Raw genomic sequence first — 17,952 nt, 5'->3', positions numbered from 1 at the left:
CAGGCTTTCTTTCTCCACAGATGTTTACATTTTTTTTTTCCAGTGGTCCAGGATAGTTTTCACAGGTGCAAACTATCTTCTCGCAAGAATAGATTGTTATGCAAACTGCTTTTCACTGTTAGAATTCTTTTCTCACGGGGAACTTATGAGGATAGCTTAGCCAAAATAACAAGGCCTGAACCATGTTTTACAAGGCCTTTCTTTTGTAGGGTTTTACCTATATGTAACAGTGCACACACGGAGTTGAGACTGCTTTGAATTCTGACCTTGTTCCACTATCATAGTTCAGTTCTGTTCAGACCACTGAATCCACCTCAGCTCCTTTTATTCTTGGAATTCATATCCACAGCCTGGCATAAGAAGAAAATACATTCATCTTCAAGTTCTTGAATAAGTGCCAAGATAACACTGTGATGCATGGGGTATCAAAATGTGTTTGTGTAATACAAATACTGTTTATCAGGAACATTAACTTGAGATAGAATTGAGAATAAAGACTATATACCACTAATTTATGGAAGAAGAAACTTTATAGAGATAGTTAACCTTTCAACTCCATTCCTGTAGTTCACAAAGATACTGTAACATACTCAAAATGTTTTTTTGTTTTCTGGGTTTGGAAATATTTAATAATGTGATTATGGTAAAGGTTTGCTAATGTCCATGGTCCGTAATTAACTGATCAAAAAACCCCAAACCAACAAACCCAACACATACATTAGTCTACTATGCATTCTACTTTTTTTCAATGTTTAGACATCTGGAAACAAAAATGCTAAAATGGAGGAGATACCCAATTCTGTAATCTTCTGCAATGTCAGAAGGAAGGGACAAGACTAATGATTTGGAAGTTGTTGTAATTCAGTTGCTGAATCTATCATGAATTGTCTCATCCTGACTATGGATATTACACACAGAAAGATCATGCCAAATAAAATCTCCCTATAGTATTTCTTTGGAGTACAGATGGATTTCACTACTGAGAAAACAACCTTATTGTTTAAGAGATAATATCTATTGAGTATAACACCACAAAAAAAATCACTGTAGTCATTAATAGACTTATTTAATAATTTCTTACACCGAATAAACACAGTGTTTTGCAATGTAGAGTTTTCATTTGCAGCAATCAGTTCATAATTTCTCTTGCCTTAACTGCTTAGTGTCCTAGTAGGAGTATAGTTTGCTTAGAGCATAATTGCTTCTGTCTAAGCCCAGGAGAGAAACATGAAAGAAATGCCCTCTCTCTCATGGGAAAATGATGCTGGTTGTGTTACTTTCCAGCATTTCTGCCAGTCTGTTCCCTGAGGAATATTGTTAGTGCTCCCGTTTCCTGCCATGTGGTTTGGTGCCTTGATATCAACTAACAGATGTAGTTGCTCCAGGAGTAACTTGAGTGGGGTAAGGCTAGAGGATGAGTTTCCTAGGACATCCATGCACAGTAGTATGTGTACTTTGAGCTGAGTAGATTGATAGCTGGTAGAGCCTGGCTGTTCAGTATGCTTGTTTGCTAAATGTGTGTCTCTTGGGAATGTGCAAAATATCTATGAACAGGTGTCCACAAATGAGATGTACAGACTGATTAAAAAAAAAAAAAGATATAAAGAGAATTTCCTAATATCTTTCAGGCTATTAATCAGCTACTTAAATAATTCCTAAAAGAAGTAATAATAGAAATTGAGGAATGATGTATTTTGAAGGTGCAACATGTAGTCAAACTATACAATGCTTCTGGCAACAGAAGATTCAGCAGACTTTTTTTTTTTTTAAATTTAACAGCCCTTCATTGTTTTCAAGTTTAAGGTAACTTGAATTAATTAGTTATCAACTTTCTCTGTTGCAATTACAGATTGAGTAAATGTGAATGTGTGGGAAAAACAATGCTTTTCAAACTAAATAGTATTTTGAGGGTAGAAGGCCTAAAGCAAGGAGTAAAGTCAAAAATATTAAACATGTAAATGTGTTTTTCCTGCCACTTCTGACAGCTCGAATATGTCTCTCAACCCAACTACAATGGGTAGAGAAAAGCATTCTTTCCTCATTCAGATAGATTCAATTTCCCTGTACTTCTTTCTCAGCCCGTGGCTTCTCATTCAACACCTTTTTCACCAACACCTTCCCTGAATTTTAAGGAAGTCTGTGAGTACAAAGAATGACACATTCAATATGAGATTAAGAGGGACAATGGATTTTTTTCCTATCCTTTTCAATTCCTTTTAGGACCATAGCTTTTCCTCTGTTGGGTTTTTTGACACAATTTTTTTTTCCAGTTATGGGAAATGTCAGGAAAGGCTTTTCAATCCTGTTCTTGCACACCTCAGTAGGTAGCGAAAACTGAGTCAGTATCAGAGTTTGCTTTTAAATACTGCTTTAGCAACTAATTAGCTATGGCTATGGGAGTAGGTTATAAGTGAGAAGAGACAGAGACCCATTCCTTAACAGCTGATGATGGATTAATTAACACAGTATAGGAGACTTCTTTCCGTGTGGTGGCAAAGTGTCTTTTGCATTAAAGCAAAAACCATCTAGAAAAAGATGTCCCCTGATTGTTATTTGTCATTCTGAGTGCTTTAGGAAGTAGCATTTAATGAAAGCTGGAAATGCAAGTCTGATAGGTGAATATTTTGGTATGGTAATTTTTGGCATAATGTTTGATTGCAGCTCCGAAGTGACTTTGCAGTTCAAATGCTTCACTGCTACTTGAGACTCTCCAAAGCATCTACAGATTTATGAGTCTAAATATGAGGTTACTGCTGTGGTGGTATCTATTACTTGTAGAGTTTAGTGGCTTCAGAGCGTGCCAGCATAATTTCTTCCAGAATATTGGATCTTCGTTGATATCAGCAAGTTTAATTCTCCAGAGTGAGATACTTGTATAGATTTATTTTTTTCCCATACTGTCTGTTCAGTTGTTTGCAAATTTTTCTTTTTAGGAAACCTCAGTGCTATTCACAATGAATAATTTTAATTCTCAGCTAATTTTTTGGCTACTTTTTTCTAGGTAGTGGGGAAATTTGTTTTTATATGAAATTGCTTCTAAATGTCCTCTCTGTGAAAGAGCCTGACTCTGCTTGAGAGCGGAGCCTACTCAGACTCCCTCTGTTGACAGTGAAGAAAATTTTCTGTAAGAGTGGAGTTCTTTCACTAAGGTTTTTAGGTGCAAAAGGATAAGCTTTGAGTTTTCATTGCTGCTAGAAATTTAAGTGCAATTATGTAGAAAGAAGGAATGTTACTCTGTTTTAAGAGCTGCCACTGAATTGTTTTGCAATGCATCTCTAACAGTGAATGTAAGATTGTGAAATTTTGCATTGCCTGCTGCAGTGGATATAAGAACAAAATCAAAGACTAATTCTACTGCTTTCTGTTGGTTGATGCTTGACATTCTAGGTTTTTTATTAATGGTTTCCTTTCTCCTTAGTTAATCCTTCAAAATCACTACTTTTCCCCTATACTCAATTAACTTTGCCTAAGCATATATTGACAAAGAATCCAGATGATCTTTATTTTTCAATATTCCAGCAGGAATTTCAATGAGACTTGCAAGACTTAAAATCTCTGTGTATTAATGAATATGTCACTGTTGTGATACATCTGAAAAGCATGGTCATTCTAGAAATTAGTTGTCAGATTAGTAGTTGCTCCTTTTTGTTACCCAGAGGGAAATATTTGGAAATATTAGTTCGGGTAGAAGCGTAGTTTTGGAAAACGTCTGATTTTTGAAAAGTAGAGTAGCAAGAGATATGATTCTGCTTACTTCTGATTTAGATAATTAATAAGGAAAATAGTATTACCTTAATGTTAGAGATCCATATTTATATGCTTTCAGTTTGTGCATAACTGGTCATATGAATCAAAACCACAAAATGTTAAAGATTAAATTAACCAACTAGATAAGATTCTGATTCTGTTTCATAAACAAAGTAATAGCAAATCACAATAAGCTAGGTTGAATGCAATCTTAAACTATGTTCCTGTAAAGAGGTCCTTGTTAGCATCAACGTTTTGGTTTATTTCATCTCAGCTATACTGTTGCAAAGAATCATCAGATAAGAATGGCATATTTAAATAACTATAATTTGAATACGGTTAATTTCTATGATTTTCTTCTTTCAATGGATTTAGTGTATGAAAACTCAAGTCACTATCTTCTTATGTCCCCTTACTTACCTAACTTGTGTTCACAGATCATATGTAAGCTTGAGAAGGAGAGTGTAAAGTTTAATCACTGATTATATTGAATGAGCAGGAGTACTGTGGTATGTAGTGTAAGATTTAATCACAGCATATCTGTAAACGTAGCATTTAGGACTTTCTCTTCTGGGTTCTTAGATACATAAGTAGGAGACATGTATGTGAAGGCTCCCAAATTGCAAACCTCTTATCCCAAGTGCAATCTCTTTCATTGTCTAAAATGTAATTAAAATACTGTAGTTTGCCGAGTACTAAGTTCTAATCCCCTTAAAGGAAGAGAAAAGGCAGCTTTAGCCATAGTATCTTGCCAAGATTCCTCCTCCCTCTTTGCTAATTCACACTCTTTTACCTAAAAATACTTCAAGTGATCTCTTTTGTGAAAGTACAACCCTTCAAAATTAGAGTGAAAAGTTTAATGGCCTAAATACAGTTCAGTCCTATTTGAAAAGCTTGATTTATCTTCTGTGGTTTCTTTTTTTTAATACTAGTATTTCCTTGTTATGCCCTTGGTATTTCATAGCTGTCCTTTTTAAGCACTGAAGCAATTAGTTTTGAGAAGGCTGATTCTTCAGGGTCCAGTGCTTTCCTGCCTTTCATTCGCCGAAGCTGTACATTTTAATGAAGTTGTTTCATCTGTGTTGCCAAACACTAGAATTTTTCTGCTTCAATTCTAATTATCTCTGCTGGCAAATGCTATGTTTTATTAAAGCTGTCAAGTGCACTGTTCATTAAATGTCCACAGTCAGTGGTGCTGTGCACACAAATTAGATCAGCTTTACTCCTTGATAGATTATGAAGTTAAATATTTTTATATAACCCTCTAAAATTGAGTCTAACAGCAATCAGTGATGGCTTAGATAAGTAAAGTATACCTGTAGCTTCTTGAAACCTGATATCTTGTCAAAATCCATCATGGAACATACGTTAAATCTGTAGTCGTACAGCTGAGTATACCATTTGTATAATTATTAAATTCATTAAGGTACCATTTTCCGTCCTCAAGGTATTACATTGCATCTTGAATTCTAATTTATATGTATTTAGAGTAAGATAAGTTTTGTTATTTATGCTTTGATGTAAGTAAAAACATCAGTGCTGGTCCTTCAGCAGAGGGTTGCAAAGCACGATTGATGTCCATTAAATGCAAAAATGGCTTCACTGAAATGTTACTAACCTGGTGTATGTGAAAGATTGTTATCATAAAAAACTAATAGCTTCTCTTTTAATTGCATATCTGAAAGGGGAATTTTACTAGGTGTTTACTTCAAATATATGAAGCAGTAATAGAAATATCGTACTTGCAAAGAAAGTATTAGAGTCAGCTCTGGTTTTGACATTTGGGGATTTTTTTGCATTTGTTAATTTTATGTTCTCGGTGTATGAATCATTATCCTCAGTATTGGAAATATTCATTCTTGATATTTAATGTATTGTTTTCTAGATGTTCTTTAGGAGAATTAAGAAGGTATTGCGATGATAGACTACCAGATAAATACATTGTTTAACTCTTGAAAATACTGTTTTTCTTATCCTTCAGCTATCTGTAGGAAAATAACTTCAAATTTCTTTTTAGTACCATGGCTTCATGGTGTCTGTTTCCTGTATTGGTTCCCTTACCTTTGAGGAATCTGGTGTTTATACTTTCCAACTTTGCTATTGAATTTATCAGGCTGTATTTCAAACCTTTAGAGGAACAGATATTTATTGTGTTCTTTATGGAAATCATAAATAACTTCTCTAAAGGCTATATAAAGTAAATAGAATGTAAGAGCTTTTAGATATATATTTTTAGGGCTTGGGTGGGAAACTACAGTCCTTCAAAAGGCTGTGAGGCACTCTTCCTTGTCTCTTCTCCTTATGATCTATTTTAGAGCACTTTATTGTGAATAGAAGATTCATATAACATAAAGTTGAATAGGTGGCTGTGTATGTTTATGTATTTAATTTTCTGTTAATGTATTATACCTTAGCATATATATATTTCATGTATGATATTTGTAGGAAATAATACATTTTATTTTTTTAGTGCAGAAACACAAAGTGTTACTTTGACTGTATTCAAGAGCTGAAGTGATTTTTGCCATCTGAAATGCTTAACTTCAGACAAGTTGCATCATGTTCAACTTTAAATTTTTTTCAATTGGTTTCTATCAGACAGGAGATGGACCCTAATAAATGGTGTATTCTGTGGCAGCCAAGTATTTGAGCAATACCAATATACTGAGAGATTTGGTGGGAAAGGGACATGTGGAAGTTACCTAAGTGGATGAGAGAAACCTAGAATGCATGAAATATGACAATTTTTTCTTAGTAGTTATGTTCAGTTTAGATATATGCATCTATTTGGCTTTGAGTCTGAAAATTGGCCAAAATATTTCCTGAACTTATAGGGAGATTTGAAAAGTACTCAGGCTTATATTTACATCTAAATTTATATTTGTCAAGGCTTGTCCTGGTTTGGCTTCTTGGAAGTTATCTGAGTTATTACTGTCCCCAGTGTGCATATAAACACATATTGGTTGCATTGCCTTATCCACCCTTTTCAGCCTGAGTGCGCAAGTGTAGTGAATATAACAAAAGAAAGTAAATTTCTTCTTAATCTTTGTGCCTTCCGCTTCTCAGTGTAGTCTCAATTGTGAAAAATCGTTGAAGCAATCATCAAACATATGAAAGATATTTAAAAAGTGATGCAGTTCAATACAGGCATAAGTCTTTAAGGTGTCTGTGAAATTATGAATATATATGAAGAAAAACAACAAATAGACTTATGGTGGGGTTATCAACCGGAGACTGAAAAGAGTAACAATAATGCCATTAATAAAAGAAATATCATACAAAGGGAAATATTTGTGGTTCTGAATATATTTAGATTAGGGTGATAAAATTCTATGTCATTTTAAAAAGTCCTAACATTTTTGACCTAGATAAAAATTATTTTAATTTAAAAGAACATGGGAGGAGTTTTGGTCTAAGGTTGTTGTAGATCAGGGTCCCTGAAATTGATATTATCTACTAAGATATTTGGCTGGTTTTACAGTATTTTAAATGTTGAATTTTAAGGTATTGAGAAAGTACTGCTTTTGTATTACCACATTTTTTTAAGGTGATAGTCTTCTAACCTTACAAAAGGAATACTAGATTTTTTTTTTTACTGTTTTGTTTTTGCAGAGATACCAGAACAGTATACTTGGGAATACAATGCAAACTGTGATTGCCTTACTGAATAATATTGTTGCTAACAAAAGTATGAACATGATGATACTCTTTGAAGAAGGTATGTCATCTTTATTCTCCTTTATTCTCAGATGTTTCCTAGTTTGTAGTATCTGGCACTGTGTGAAACTGAACTTGTATCTATTCAGATTTTTTAGTGGTTGTTAGATAATTGCATTGTAACTGATATCCTCCTCATCACTTCTTCCTTCCTTCCTTATCAATTTGATTGCAAATTTAACTTTTAGAATGTTGTTTTTCCAAGAAAATGTGCTTACAGAGGAATTACGAACTGAAAATTACTTTTTATCTGTGAAGAATGGCTTGGAAAAGAAGGCATGGGCTAGAGTTCTGACCATAACAGTGCAGAGTATAGAGAGACTTCTACAAATTCTTCCTTTTCTCACTGGTTAAACCTGTGAAACGATAAATTGTACAATATTTGTGCACACTTTCAAGAAATAGCTTCTGTTCCAGTCCAATGATGTAGACTAAGACTATGAAGTCTTAGTTGACAAACCATTACATGTCTTCATGAAATGTTTACCACCTAAACTGGGTAATAAAACACTGGCACAAGTTGCCTGCAGAGTGGTTGGATGTCCCATCCTTGAGAGTCTTCAAGGTCAGGTTGGACAGGGCTCTGAGCAAACTGATTTAGCTGAAGATGTCCCTGCTCATTACAAGAGTTTTGGACTAGATGACCTTTAAAGGTCCTTTCCAACCCAGACTGTTCCATGATTCCATGATTTGTTTCACTGTGTTTTATTATCTAAGCTCCTTTTATTTAGAAATTGATTCTGAAAAGGTTTCAGTTATTGGAAATCTATATAAATTACAAACTTATTTAGAGACATACATTTTCATAGCATTTCTTCTGTTTATCATGAATGGATGAGTGACCTCTAGCAATATAGGTCTAGGCTACCATTTGAACTATTTGTTGGTACATGTACCAGCTTATGAATCCATCAAGATGGGTAGCAGGAATCATGTCCTCATTTTCATAATTACCATAGTAGTTAAAACACTGACCCAGAAAACAAGAGAGCTGAATTCCTGAACCTTTCTAGTCTAAAGGAATTGAAAGGGCAATGCCATTATTCAGGAGACAAACTGGAACTTGTCATTGTTGCTAATAGCATGTTCCTCTCTTCTGTTGCAAACAGATCCACTGTGAAGTTAGTGGTGTATTAATGGAGAGCAGAGCCAGGAAAAAAAAAATAGAATAGTATGACTAATTTGGAAAGGGCTGATTCATAGGATTCTTATTCTTTGGTTATTTCTCACCAAACTGCCTATCACACTTAGAACTGTTTGTGGTTTCTTGGGATTTAAATGTATGTGCTACTTTTACTATCTTTAGGCACACTTGCTGTCTGTCAGGCAAAGTCCTAAGTCAGCATTGACCTGAGTTGCAGCAGGGTAACTTGTTAAAACTGCACAATGCAAAGAAGTTTGTTCAAGTCCCACAAGAACTGTAACCACGTAATTGGCATGCCTTACTTAAAGTAATACACTCTGCCTTTCTGTGTGGCAAATTAGGTTCGAAACTGTTTAACAGCATGGCAGAAATGCCTCCATTCCCTAAATATCTCTTCTTTATTGTCCTACAGAGCAAGCTCCTGTGTGCTTTTTATGCTGCTGGCAGTATGTCTGTGCTCTTTCACTTCCCATCTGCTCCAAAAATAAAACACATCTCTTCAGTCATGCTAGTTTCCAAATTAAGGAAGCAGGATAGCAATAATACTGAAGTCTTTTTCTTGTGCTATGTCATAATGACTCCAGTAATATTTTCTGACTGATACTGATTAGATAACACTAACTTGGGCTCACTGAACTTCAGCAATCATACTAGAGAAAGCAGCACATTTATCTCAAGTAATAATTTATCTCAAGTCAAATGTCCCCATCTTCTCTCATCCCTTTTTTCCAATTGGCTAATCTTCAGAGTACTGGAAACCTGGAATTTGGCCAGTGCTTTATTGATTTAGGGCCTAATTGTCAACTAAAGGACTTCTAAAATTTGGTTTGCCAAGGATGTTACGAGAGTATTGATCTTGCAATTGCAGACTGTTAGATTTTCTTTGAATTAAAAGGGGAGAAAAGTTATTCTGTGCAAACTGGAGGGCTTTATATCCTTTGCATTACCATCTGTAAATATATAGCGTTCACATCAGGAAAATACCTTAAACTTCTGCTGCCATGTCTTTGGCATTTAGCTTCTCATTTTTGAATTGCTTTTGTGTGATGGAGAAGAGTGCAGTATAGTAAAATGAAAGCTGAGCTTCCTCTTGCAGAAAAATATCCTGGAGTCCAAATAGAAAAATATCCTGGAGTCCAAGTAGAAAAGCTGAACATCAGTCAGCAGTGTGCATTTGCAGCCATCAAGGCAAAAGAGGGCTGCAAAGAGGAAAAAAAACTGGAAAGTTGAGGAAAGCGATTATTCTCCTCCATTCATTGTAGTGTCTAGTTTTGAGCTCCAAACTATAAGAAACACATTGACAAGCAGGAGAAGTCCAGAGAAGGGCAGCTAAGATATTTAGGAGAGTGGACCACATGATGTGTGTATTTTCATTCTCTGCCTGTACTATTATATGAATGTATTCTTCCCAAGTGCAGAGCTTTGTATTTGCCTTTGTTAAACTTTAAAAGGTTTCTGGCAGCCCTTTTTTTGAGCTCCTCAGGTTCTTGAGCTCTTTCTGAATCTATCAATCCTTCATCACATCAGCTGCTTTCTTCATTTCAATGTCATCTGCAAACTTGCTGAACATGCATGTTAATACATCCTATTAACACTGTGTCTGTGCTGTTAATGAAGATATTCAACATTCATGAGCTATTCTCCTGTGTTAACAAAAAAAAGAGGCTGAAGACAGAATATTATGGGTCATCAATTTCCCTTATTTCCCTGTTACAGTGTGATAATTAATTCATGTATATATGGAGCTTTAGATATTAAAAACCATAGATACTTGCTGAACATTAGAAGGACCTCAGGTTAGGTGGTCAGTCTTGTCAAGATTTTTGTATCTAAGAGTCAAGACATTAGCAATGAAGATTTTTCTGATTTTGTGCATGCCTTTCTTCAGCTGCCCAGAGGCTGTATTTTTGCAGGGAGATCATTTAGAGACCTACGTCACTGGTTTTTTTGTGCTTGTTAGCCTTCAGAACTCTCACTTGCTCAAAGGAGTTATATGAGGTTATAGATTTTTTTTTTTAAAGGGCTATAGCTTACATGTTGAACTTTCCCCTTTCTCAAGAAAATCTTGCATGATGGCACTTTCTGCATTACTACTTCTGTGATTTCCTGTTATTAAAAATGATATGGTTGTGTATTTCAGCAACTTTCATAGAAGGTGGATTGCCTAGTATTAATGTCTCTCTTCCCTGAACTGTGTCCTTTTGTGTTACAATACATCAGACATGTACTGATAACCACTTAAAATGTTTGAAGGTGAAATGGAGAATAACATATGCAATTGAAGTCACAGGGGAATTTAAAATGGCCTGTACTTGTGTTATCAGCTATTAAACATTTGTTCTGTTAACATTAATGACAATTTCCACTTAATAATCAGAGAGGAATAATATGATTCAGTTTAATTACTGAGACTGGAATTCAATAAGGAGACTAGGATTAATATAGGGTCCCTTGTGAACAGTTAAGGAAAGATATTAAAAAGCCAAGACAATTGTGGTCATTTTCAGCATGGTTTTCTAAGAGAATGACACTTATCCTCTCTTCCTCTGTCTTGGCTTCTGGCTACCAGTCTTTCTTTCTTACCTTCCCCATCTTTTGATGGGGACAATTTTAAGTTCACTTGAGAGAGCACAGAGGTCCAAATATACAAAATACGTATTCAATCTATAATAATCAGTATCTGATGACAGAGACCCAAGTTAATGCCATAATTTAGGGAAAGGCAAAAGGCTTATCAATTAAATATTCTTCACTCGTGTACAGCAAATAGAATAGTGCTATACATGACATGTACAAAATATAGGTATCTACTTATACATTACATAGTGTAAAGATCTATTAATTAATACACCTCTGTTGCCTTTTCAGTATTCACTTCCCATTTTCTTTCTAGGATGCCTACAAGTCCCTGTTTTAGGTTTGTAACCACTGAGTTTAATGATGTGTTGGTCAGTTCCTGAGGAGGGGACCTATGAAATGATCCCACAGGCTTGGTCAGTGCATGGGAGCAATTCACACTGGAGGGTGTGCTTACAGTCGGGTGACATAGGACAAAGCAGCATCAAGGTTTCAGAAACAGGGGCAGGGAGTCATAGTGAGGAGTATGGTGACTTAATGCCGTGGAGGTAGTTAGAGATACAGGATGCAGATGAAGATGGGTTTTGTTAGTTTTACTGGTCATGAAACAACTAACTGTACATTACTTTGTGCATGTCATATTAAAAGGGTTGACATTTGTTGACTCTAAAATGAAAACCCTGTTCTAGATGCTAAAATTATGAGTTCCTAAGCGTGTGTTGTAGGAATACAGTGGCTGCTCATGTGTTTCTATAGACAGGTGCTAGACAAGTCTACTGAAAAGACATACTGTCTCTCTTAGATAAGTGTCTGGTGACAAGCACTGACATACTGGCAAATTTAGACATAAGACAAACCACAGAGTCAGGTTTGGATGCTTGATAAGTGGGTGGTGTGTGTGTGCAAGGCTGCTTCATTATGTGGATGTGATGATTAATAAATAGCCAAGTGCACCATAGTACCTAATGGAGTGCAATTCTTGTACTTAAGTACAATTCACAGGTATATAAACTTTTTATTTTGCCTTCAGTTCAGTCTCTTTATTGCTTTTCTTTCTTTACTCGTCATTTTATTTTTGGGGGGGGTTGGTTTGTTTTTCACAGAGTTTGTACAAATTAAAAACAGAAAATGTTGAATCATTGTCTAGTTAGCAGTGCTTTCCAACTCTTGAGTATGGTTTGTCCGTGGGTAATATTCAAAGGCAAGAAATGTCTTCATTCTAACTGTTGCATCATTTTGTTTATAGGAAGAGTCTGGGTATATCATATTGGATTGTAGAGAAATGTCTTTCAAAGACTTTAATTGCTTCGCAAGGATTTCCATTCTGAAGAAATGAACTAAACGTCTTGTTGGAAAATAGATCTTGTAGGCTGCAGTGGATAACTTCTGACTGCAGCTATTTATTTCTGATAATGCATCAAATTTATTATGTTTATATAAAAAGCTATTTTCAGCATGTTTAAAAAGTAATTCCAAGTTTCCACTATTATTCAAAGCTGATCTAGTAAACTGTTTTCAACCCAGTATTGCTTATGAATGAGTTTAAATTTTTAGCTTTTCTGAATCCCATTATACTCCATAAATCAGTCAGCAGTTTTTTTTAATGATGGTCGTGTAAGGAGATGATTTAAATATAAAGTTCAGTACAGTCATGTTGAATTGAATTACCTTTCCCAGACTGTACTGGTGTGATCTTGTGTTTGGCTACCGTACTGAAGTAACTACCACTAGCAGTATAAGCAGAGATGTTTGTCTTAATGTTAAAAACAAGTTTCCATTATATGATAAAGCAAATCCTAAACTTTGTCTTAATGATGTTGAATCTCAGAAGCTAAAGTAAAAAAGGAATTACAGGGTTTAGAGAAATAAAAATAGTCTTTGAGCTGTGTGAAAATATGACCACTATTAGTAATGTGTGATGCTTTAAGCAGTTTGAGTAAAACCTGAAGTTGCTAAGGAAGGACCTTTGATGGAAGTGTAGAATGTCAGCTACAGCAGTCATAATATTCAATATCATACTAAGAAAGCATGCTAGGTGCTAAAAGTAGGGACAATTATTAAAAAGAACAGATCTGCAATAAAGTTTGTAGTCAGATGATCATAACTCATTTGCACCTCATGAAAGAAAGATCAGCTTCCATGGTTGAAGTGTCCTTATTCATCTTGTCGTCCACTGCTTTGACTTTTAGTCAAATGTCAAGAGATTAATTAGATTTCAAATGTCTTTGTGTGTTGTATTGTTAAAGTCTGTTAAATACTGCATATCCAAAAAAATGACACTCATGAGACCAACATCCAACTGCAACCTTTTTCTTGGGGGGAAAAAAACCCAAAAAGGGAAAGAAATGTCTTACAAATACACAGATCTTTACAAAGTGAGAAGTTATTACTACCATAATGATAACTATGAATTCTGAGCTCTCTAGATAGACCCCAAGCGTTTCTAAGTTACCTAAACCTTAGGGGAGGATATTTTTCTACCTTTCACTTCCTCAGAGATAATTTGATTTCAGCTTCAGTCTCCAAAAGCCATTTGAGCAGGTGCCCATAGCACACTTTTTAGCAACAGTTTGTAACTTCCTAGCCAGCTCACTTGTCACGTGCTACATCACCAGTGGTCATGAAATTAGGCAGTAGACTGCAGTAAGTTGTCGACCCAGATCGTCCTCCCTGCTGCACCCACCTATGCAGTAGTCTGAACTACAGTGCAACACTGAGAAGGCATTGGTGTGTTGTTACATGTGACTTGGATTTTAGGGGTAAAATTGAGTTTTTGGAGTAGCTGGCTTCAAAATTGCTGCATTTTCTTCCAAGGTGGGAGAATTTACCTATCTCTTAAGATGGCAATCAAGAAGAGGAACATGGATTAGTCACACAGGAGTCTGCTTGCAAGGGAAAGGCAGTACTTATAAAATTCTATAGAATACATTGCTTATACTAATATGCCCTTAAAAAAAAAGGCAACAACAAATAAAACCCCCAGACTTAGTCTGTGAATAAATTAGATACACATTCAGACTGGTTCTGAAGTAATTTACTCATTCCTTACTAGTTTCTGTTTTTTCCTAGGAGTCTCCTGCAGAAGTTTTACAGGATACAATATATAAGTATTTGTTTAGTGACTGAAGATAGAAAAGGTGTTTTATAGCAGTGCTTTATATCTGCTTACTGTAAAACTTAGTTCATATGCAATTTATTGTGATCCTGAATAGAGAGATTGACAGGGAGAATAAGTCAGGGAAAGAACCTAAAAGCATTTTTTCTGTTTTTAGTCAGTGTTTAGAAACAAAATGCTCTTAATTAAATCAATACAAAATAAGAAATAATTTTAAAATAAATTAAAAAAAAAGTATCATCTTCTCTGAGTAGTTTCAAATGTTGTTTCTTTATCAATTGGATGTGAGAGAGACAGTCCCTTGCTTAGGGGTACACCTTGTGGCCTCTGCCATGCAGGATGTAAGACTTTCACAGCTCCTTCCCAGTACTGTAGTAGTGTGTTCAGCTCTTGAGCACAGAAATGTCTCAATGAACATCTAAAGATAGCAGTCCTATGTTGTGTGTCTCGTGTTCATTTGAGTTACAGTTTGTATGAGATGCCAGTGGTGATTAAGCCTGAAGAAGTTTCTTCTGGGATGTTACAAAGCTCAGGATGCTTTTTAGCAGTATTAAGACATATTTTTCTGACCCAAAATGCCAGTCACTGAGGTGGAAGTGTGTAACATCACATGGGTGAACTTAGAAGCCTAGTATCATAAAAGATATCGTGTCAAAATAGCATGGTAGTAGTGAAGTCTTTGAGGAAAAAATAACCTGTGTCATCCTGTGATAATCATCAATGCAGCCATCTGAAAAGGATGAAAATAGAAATGGTAATTGCTGTGAGGAACAGTTATGCCATTCAAGTAGAACCAAGCCTGTTGTTGTTTACCCATAAGGCACAAAACGTCACAGCATGCTTGCTAGAACTTCAAAGGATAAGATAAGTGAATAAGGGCTCAACAGGTTGTTACGTCTTGTCTCTCTAGTGCTGTACTGTAAAAGAGAACTGGTGTTCCTGTGGCTGGAGTTGGTGTCCTGATGCTATCTATCTTTGTGACCAGCCAAGCAGATCGTCTTGCAGCATAGCTGGCTGCTTGAACTACTTGAAATGTCTCATTTTAACGCCTAATTGATGGAAAAGAACAGAATAATAACAAACAATATTCAAAGTCCTGCTGTTCCATTATATTCTAGTCTGAGAGGCTTTATGCAGACATCTGATCAGCTTAGTTTAATGGTGGGTGGTTAGTTCAATAAATATAGCAATTTCAAAGCCTAGACCGTCTTTAAATTTCTAAGATGCCAACCATAATAGACGTTTTCTGTACCTATCCGATACCTAGACAAATTTAAGATTTAAGGTTTTGACTGAGTGAATGCTCTGATTGATACTACTTGGAGGCAGAAACCTAAACTGAAAAAGTAAAATTTTTTGTTAAAATGAAAGACATGGATTTCCAATCAGGTTGACGTTGTGGGTATCCAAAGGTTTCCTGATGACAAACTCTGGACTGTCTTCAAAGGCTTATGCTCCTTCTCACCCGCTTAGTCATGAAAATGGTATTTTTTTCTTCCTCCTCTCTAGAGACTGTGATCTTTGCAGTTACTTTAGGTGCCGCTTTTCCTGCAGTTTGATTCAAGCATTTTTGTTTGACATTATGCTAGTATTCCCATGAACTGCAGTTCAAATAGTATGTATTAGCACTAGTGGATTTGGTCAGTTTGAGGAAAAATGAGTAACTAGGTAATCATGTACCTATCATATTAGCAGGTTAAATATTGAAAATGCAAACTATTTCTTACGGATAATAAATTGAATCTAATTATGATGATATCCCTGTTTATCTTGTCAGATATAAATAGTAAGCTGAGAAGTAATTTTAGGAGATTAATTTAAAAATTTAACAGTATATTTGAAAAGAGACACATTTTAAATACGGTTACTGTATTACTACAACCATAAGTTGTAGAGCTATGACATATGTTCTATTCTAGCAGTTAGAACAGTCTCGGTATGAAAGCAACGTACCACGCCAATTTGAGGTAAGTGTAAAGTCACAAAAGTAAAAAGTACTATACACAAAATTAAACTACATCAATCATTCTGACATAGGGAAAGGCTTCTTCAGATGCACTTGTATGATCCTACTGAGAGAACTTCATTTTGTCAGTTCTGGTTTTGGCAGAGTCAGATCTATCTAGTGGACAGAGAAATGAAATCTGAGGTTTTTCACTGCTTTGAAGAATGGTTGGGGTTTTTCGTTTGTTTTGTTTTAAATGTCTTCAATAGTTGCCATAGCTCCCATGCAGCCAGAAGTTTTGGTCTTCTAAGTTATTTTCAGGAAAACTGTGTTCTGAGTAGATATGTTTAAACCATTTGTGGACAATTAAACTTGAAAATTATTTCCTTTTTAAAGTAGAAAGGGAATTCCATCATAATGGAGAAACTGAAGTTATTTACATTTTATAAAGTCTTCTGAAATTCCCAATTTTTACACAAATATAAAGCAATAGTCTGTATTACTTGAGACTTTTCCTGTGATGTTCTTCCTCTTCCACTTAAATATTTTTTATTTTTCAGGCTTCTGCCTAAAATAATATTTAAATGCAGTCTTTTTAGGATGATGTTTTCTTTTGCTCTTCAGGGTCTAATTTTATAATATTGTTTAGCTTAGGTTTACCATGCACCAAGTTACATTCTATTGTGCATTTCATATTCAGTAACTCATTTCTATAGTTAAATTTCTTTTGAAGTCTTTACATATGGATTTTCCGCCACTTAAGGCAGTGTATATTCAGGTGAGTGTGTTCTCTTACAAGTTATTTAGACAAGTTAGCACTCCTCAACTGGTAGGTTTTTCCTGTGGCATTTGATCAATGCCTTGTAGATCTGATTAGGTAACTAATTTTGTGTATTGTTGTACACATGATCATTTACATTTTATAGCAATGTATCTTCATGTAGTCAGTTTTTGTAAGTCAGCTGATGGGGGAACCTGTTTGAGGTGCAGTTGAAGCCTCCAGCTGAGGAGCAGTGGTTATTTAAACTGCTGTGACAAAAATGGAGCGGTCTACCTGATGATGCTGTTTATTTTTTAAGAAAACACATTTCATAAATGTGATCCAAACTTGTCTATCCATGCTTTAAAAAAAGGTATCCTCATTTTAGCTTCAGCTTTTTCCCAATTCAACCAAGATGGTATTTATGTAGGATGGGTTTATGAAGACAGATCTGTCAGCAAAGACATGTTTGAGGACGTGTCATGGGTTTCCAATCTGAGCTTTAAGCAAATCAGTGTTACTTTCCTTTAAAGAGACCCTAACCTGATAAATGTTGAGGGGTTTTGTTTCATAAATAGGATTTGAATGTTTCCATAGATGTCTCCATGTTGTTAGAAGATATTGCATCAGCTAATTGCTCCTTCGTGTGTTTCACTTTGAGTTTTTCAGATTAATGGGAGAAGAAATAGGATATTTATATAAAGTCTGAAGCTGTCTTCTGTCTTCTAAGAGAATGGAAAAATTGGGAAGATTTTGTTCCCCTCTACCACCCACCTTTGAAAAAGATAAGGAGAAGAAACTTTTTCTTCACCTGCATCCATTCAGTTTCAACTTGTCTAATCTTTCCTGAGGGCCATTCTTTCCTTACTTATCATATTTAGGATTGCTTACTCAAAAACCTCTAATCCCTATTCCACTGAGTCTTGGAAAAAAATCCAGAAAAGTGT

General features: G+C 35.3%; 1 protein-coding gene across 10 annotated transcripts in view; it reads left to right on the top strand.

The window, feature by feature from the left end:
- The window catches only part of ULK4 (unc-51 like kinase 4), a 215,276-nt gene that overhangs the window by 119,636 nt on the left and 77,688 nt on the right, over window positions 1–17,952 (top strand). For 8 of the 10 annotated variants that reach the window (XR_010722489.1, XR_010722490.1, XM_066192922.1 and 5 more), the window contains one exon: window positions 7,360–7,465. Coding sequence is in view for 7 of the 10 variants with exons in the window: in XM_066192922.1 (XP_066049019.1) it covers window positions 7,360–7,465 (106 nt within the window). In the remaining 3 variants the exon portion in view is untranslated. Of the gene's footprint in view, window positions 1–7,359; window positions 7,466–12,431; window positions 12,503–17,952 lie in introns of those variants that run through there. The other 2 variants (XR_010722491.1, XM_066192958.1) reach the window with 1 other exon arrangement.

This window comes from Chamaea fasciata, unplaced genomic scaffold (assembly GCF_029207755.1).
Source record: "Chamaea fasciata isolate MVZ Bird 193981 ecotype frontalis unplaced genomic scaffold, bChaFas1.0.hap1 SCAF_1, whole genome shotgun sequence".
In the NCBI taxonomy this organism is placed as follows: Eukaryota; Metazoa; Chordata; class Aves; order Passeriformes; family Sylviidae; genus Chamaea; species Chamaea fasciata.
This window is presented reverse-complemented; position numbering and strand designations above follow the sequence as displayed.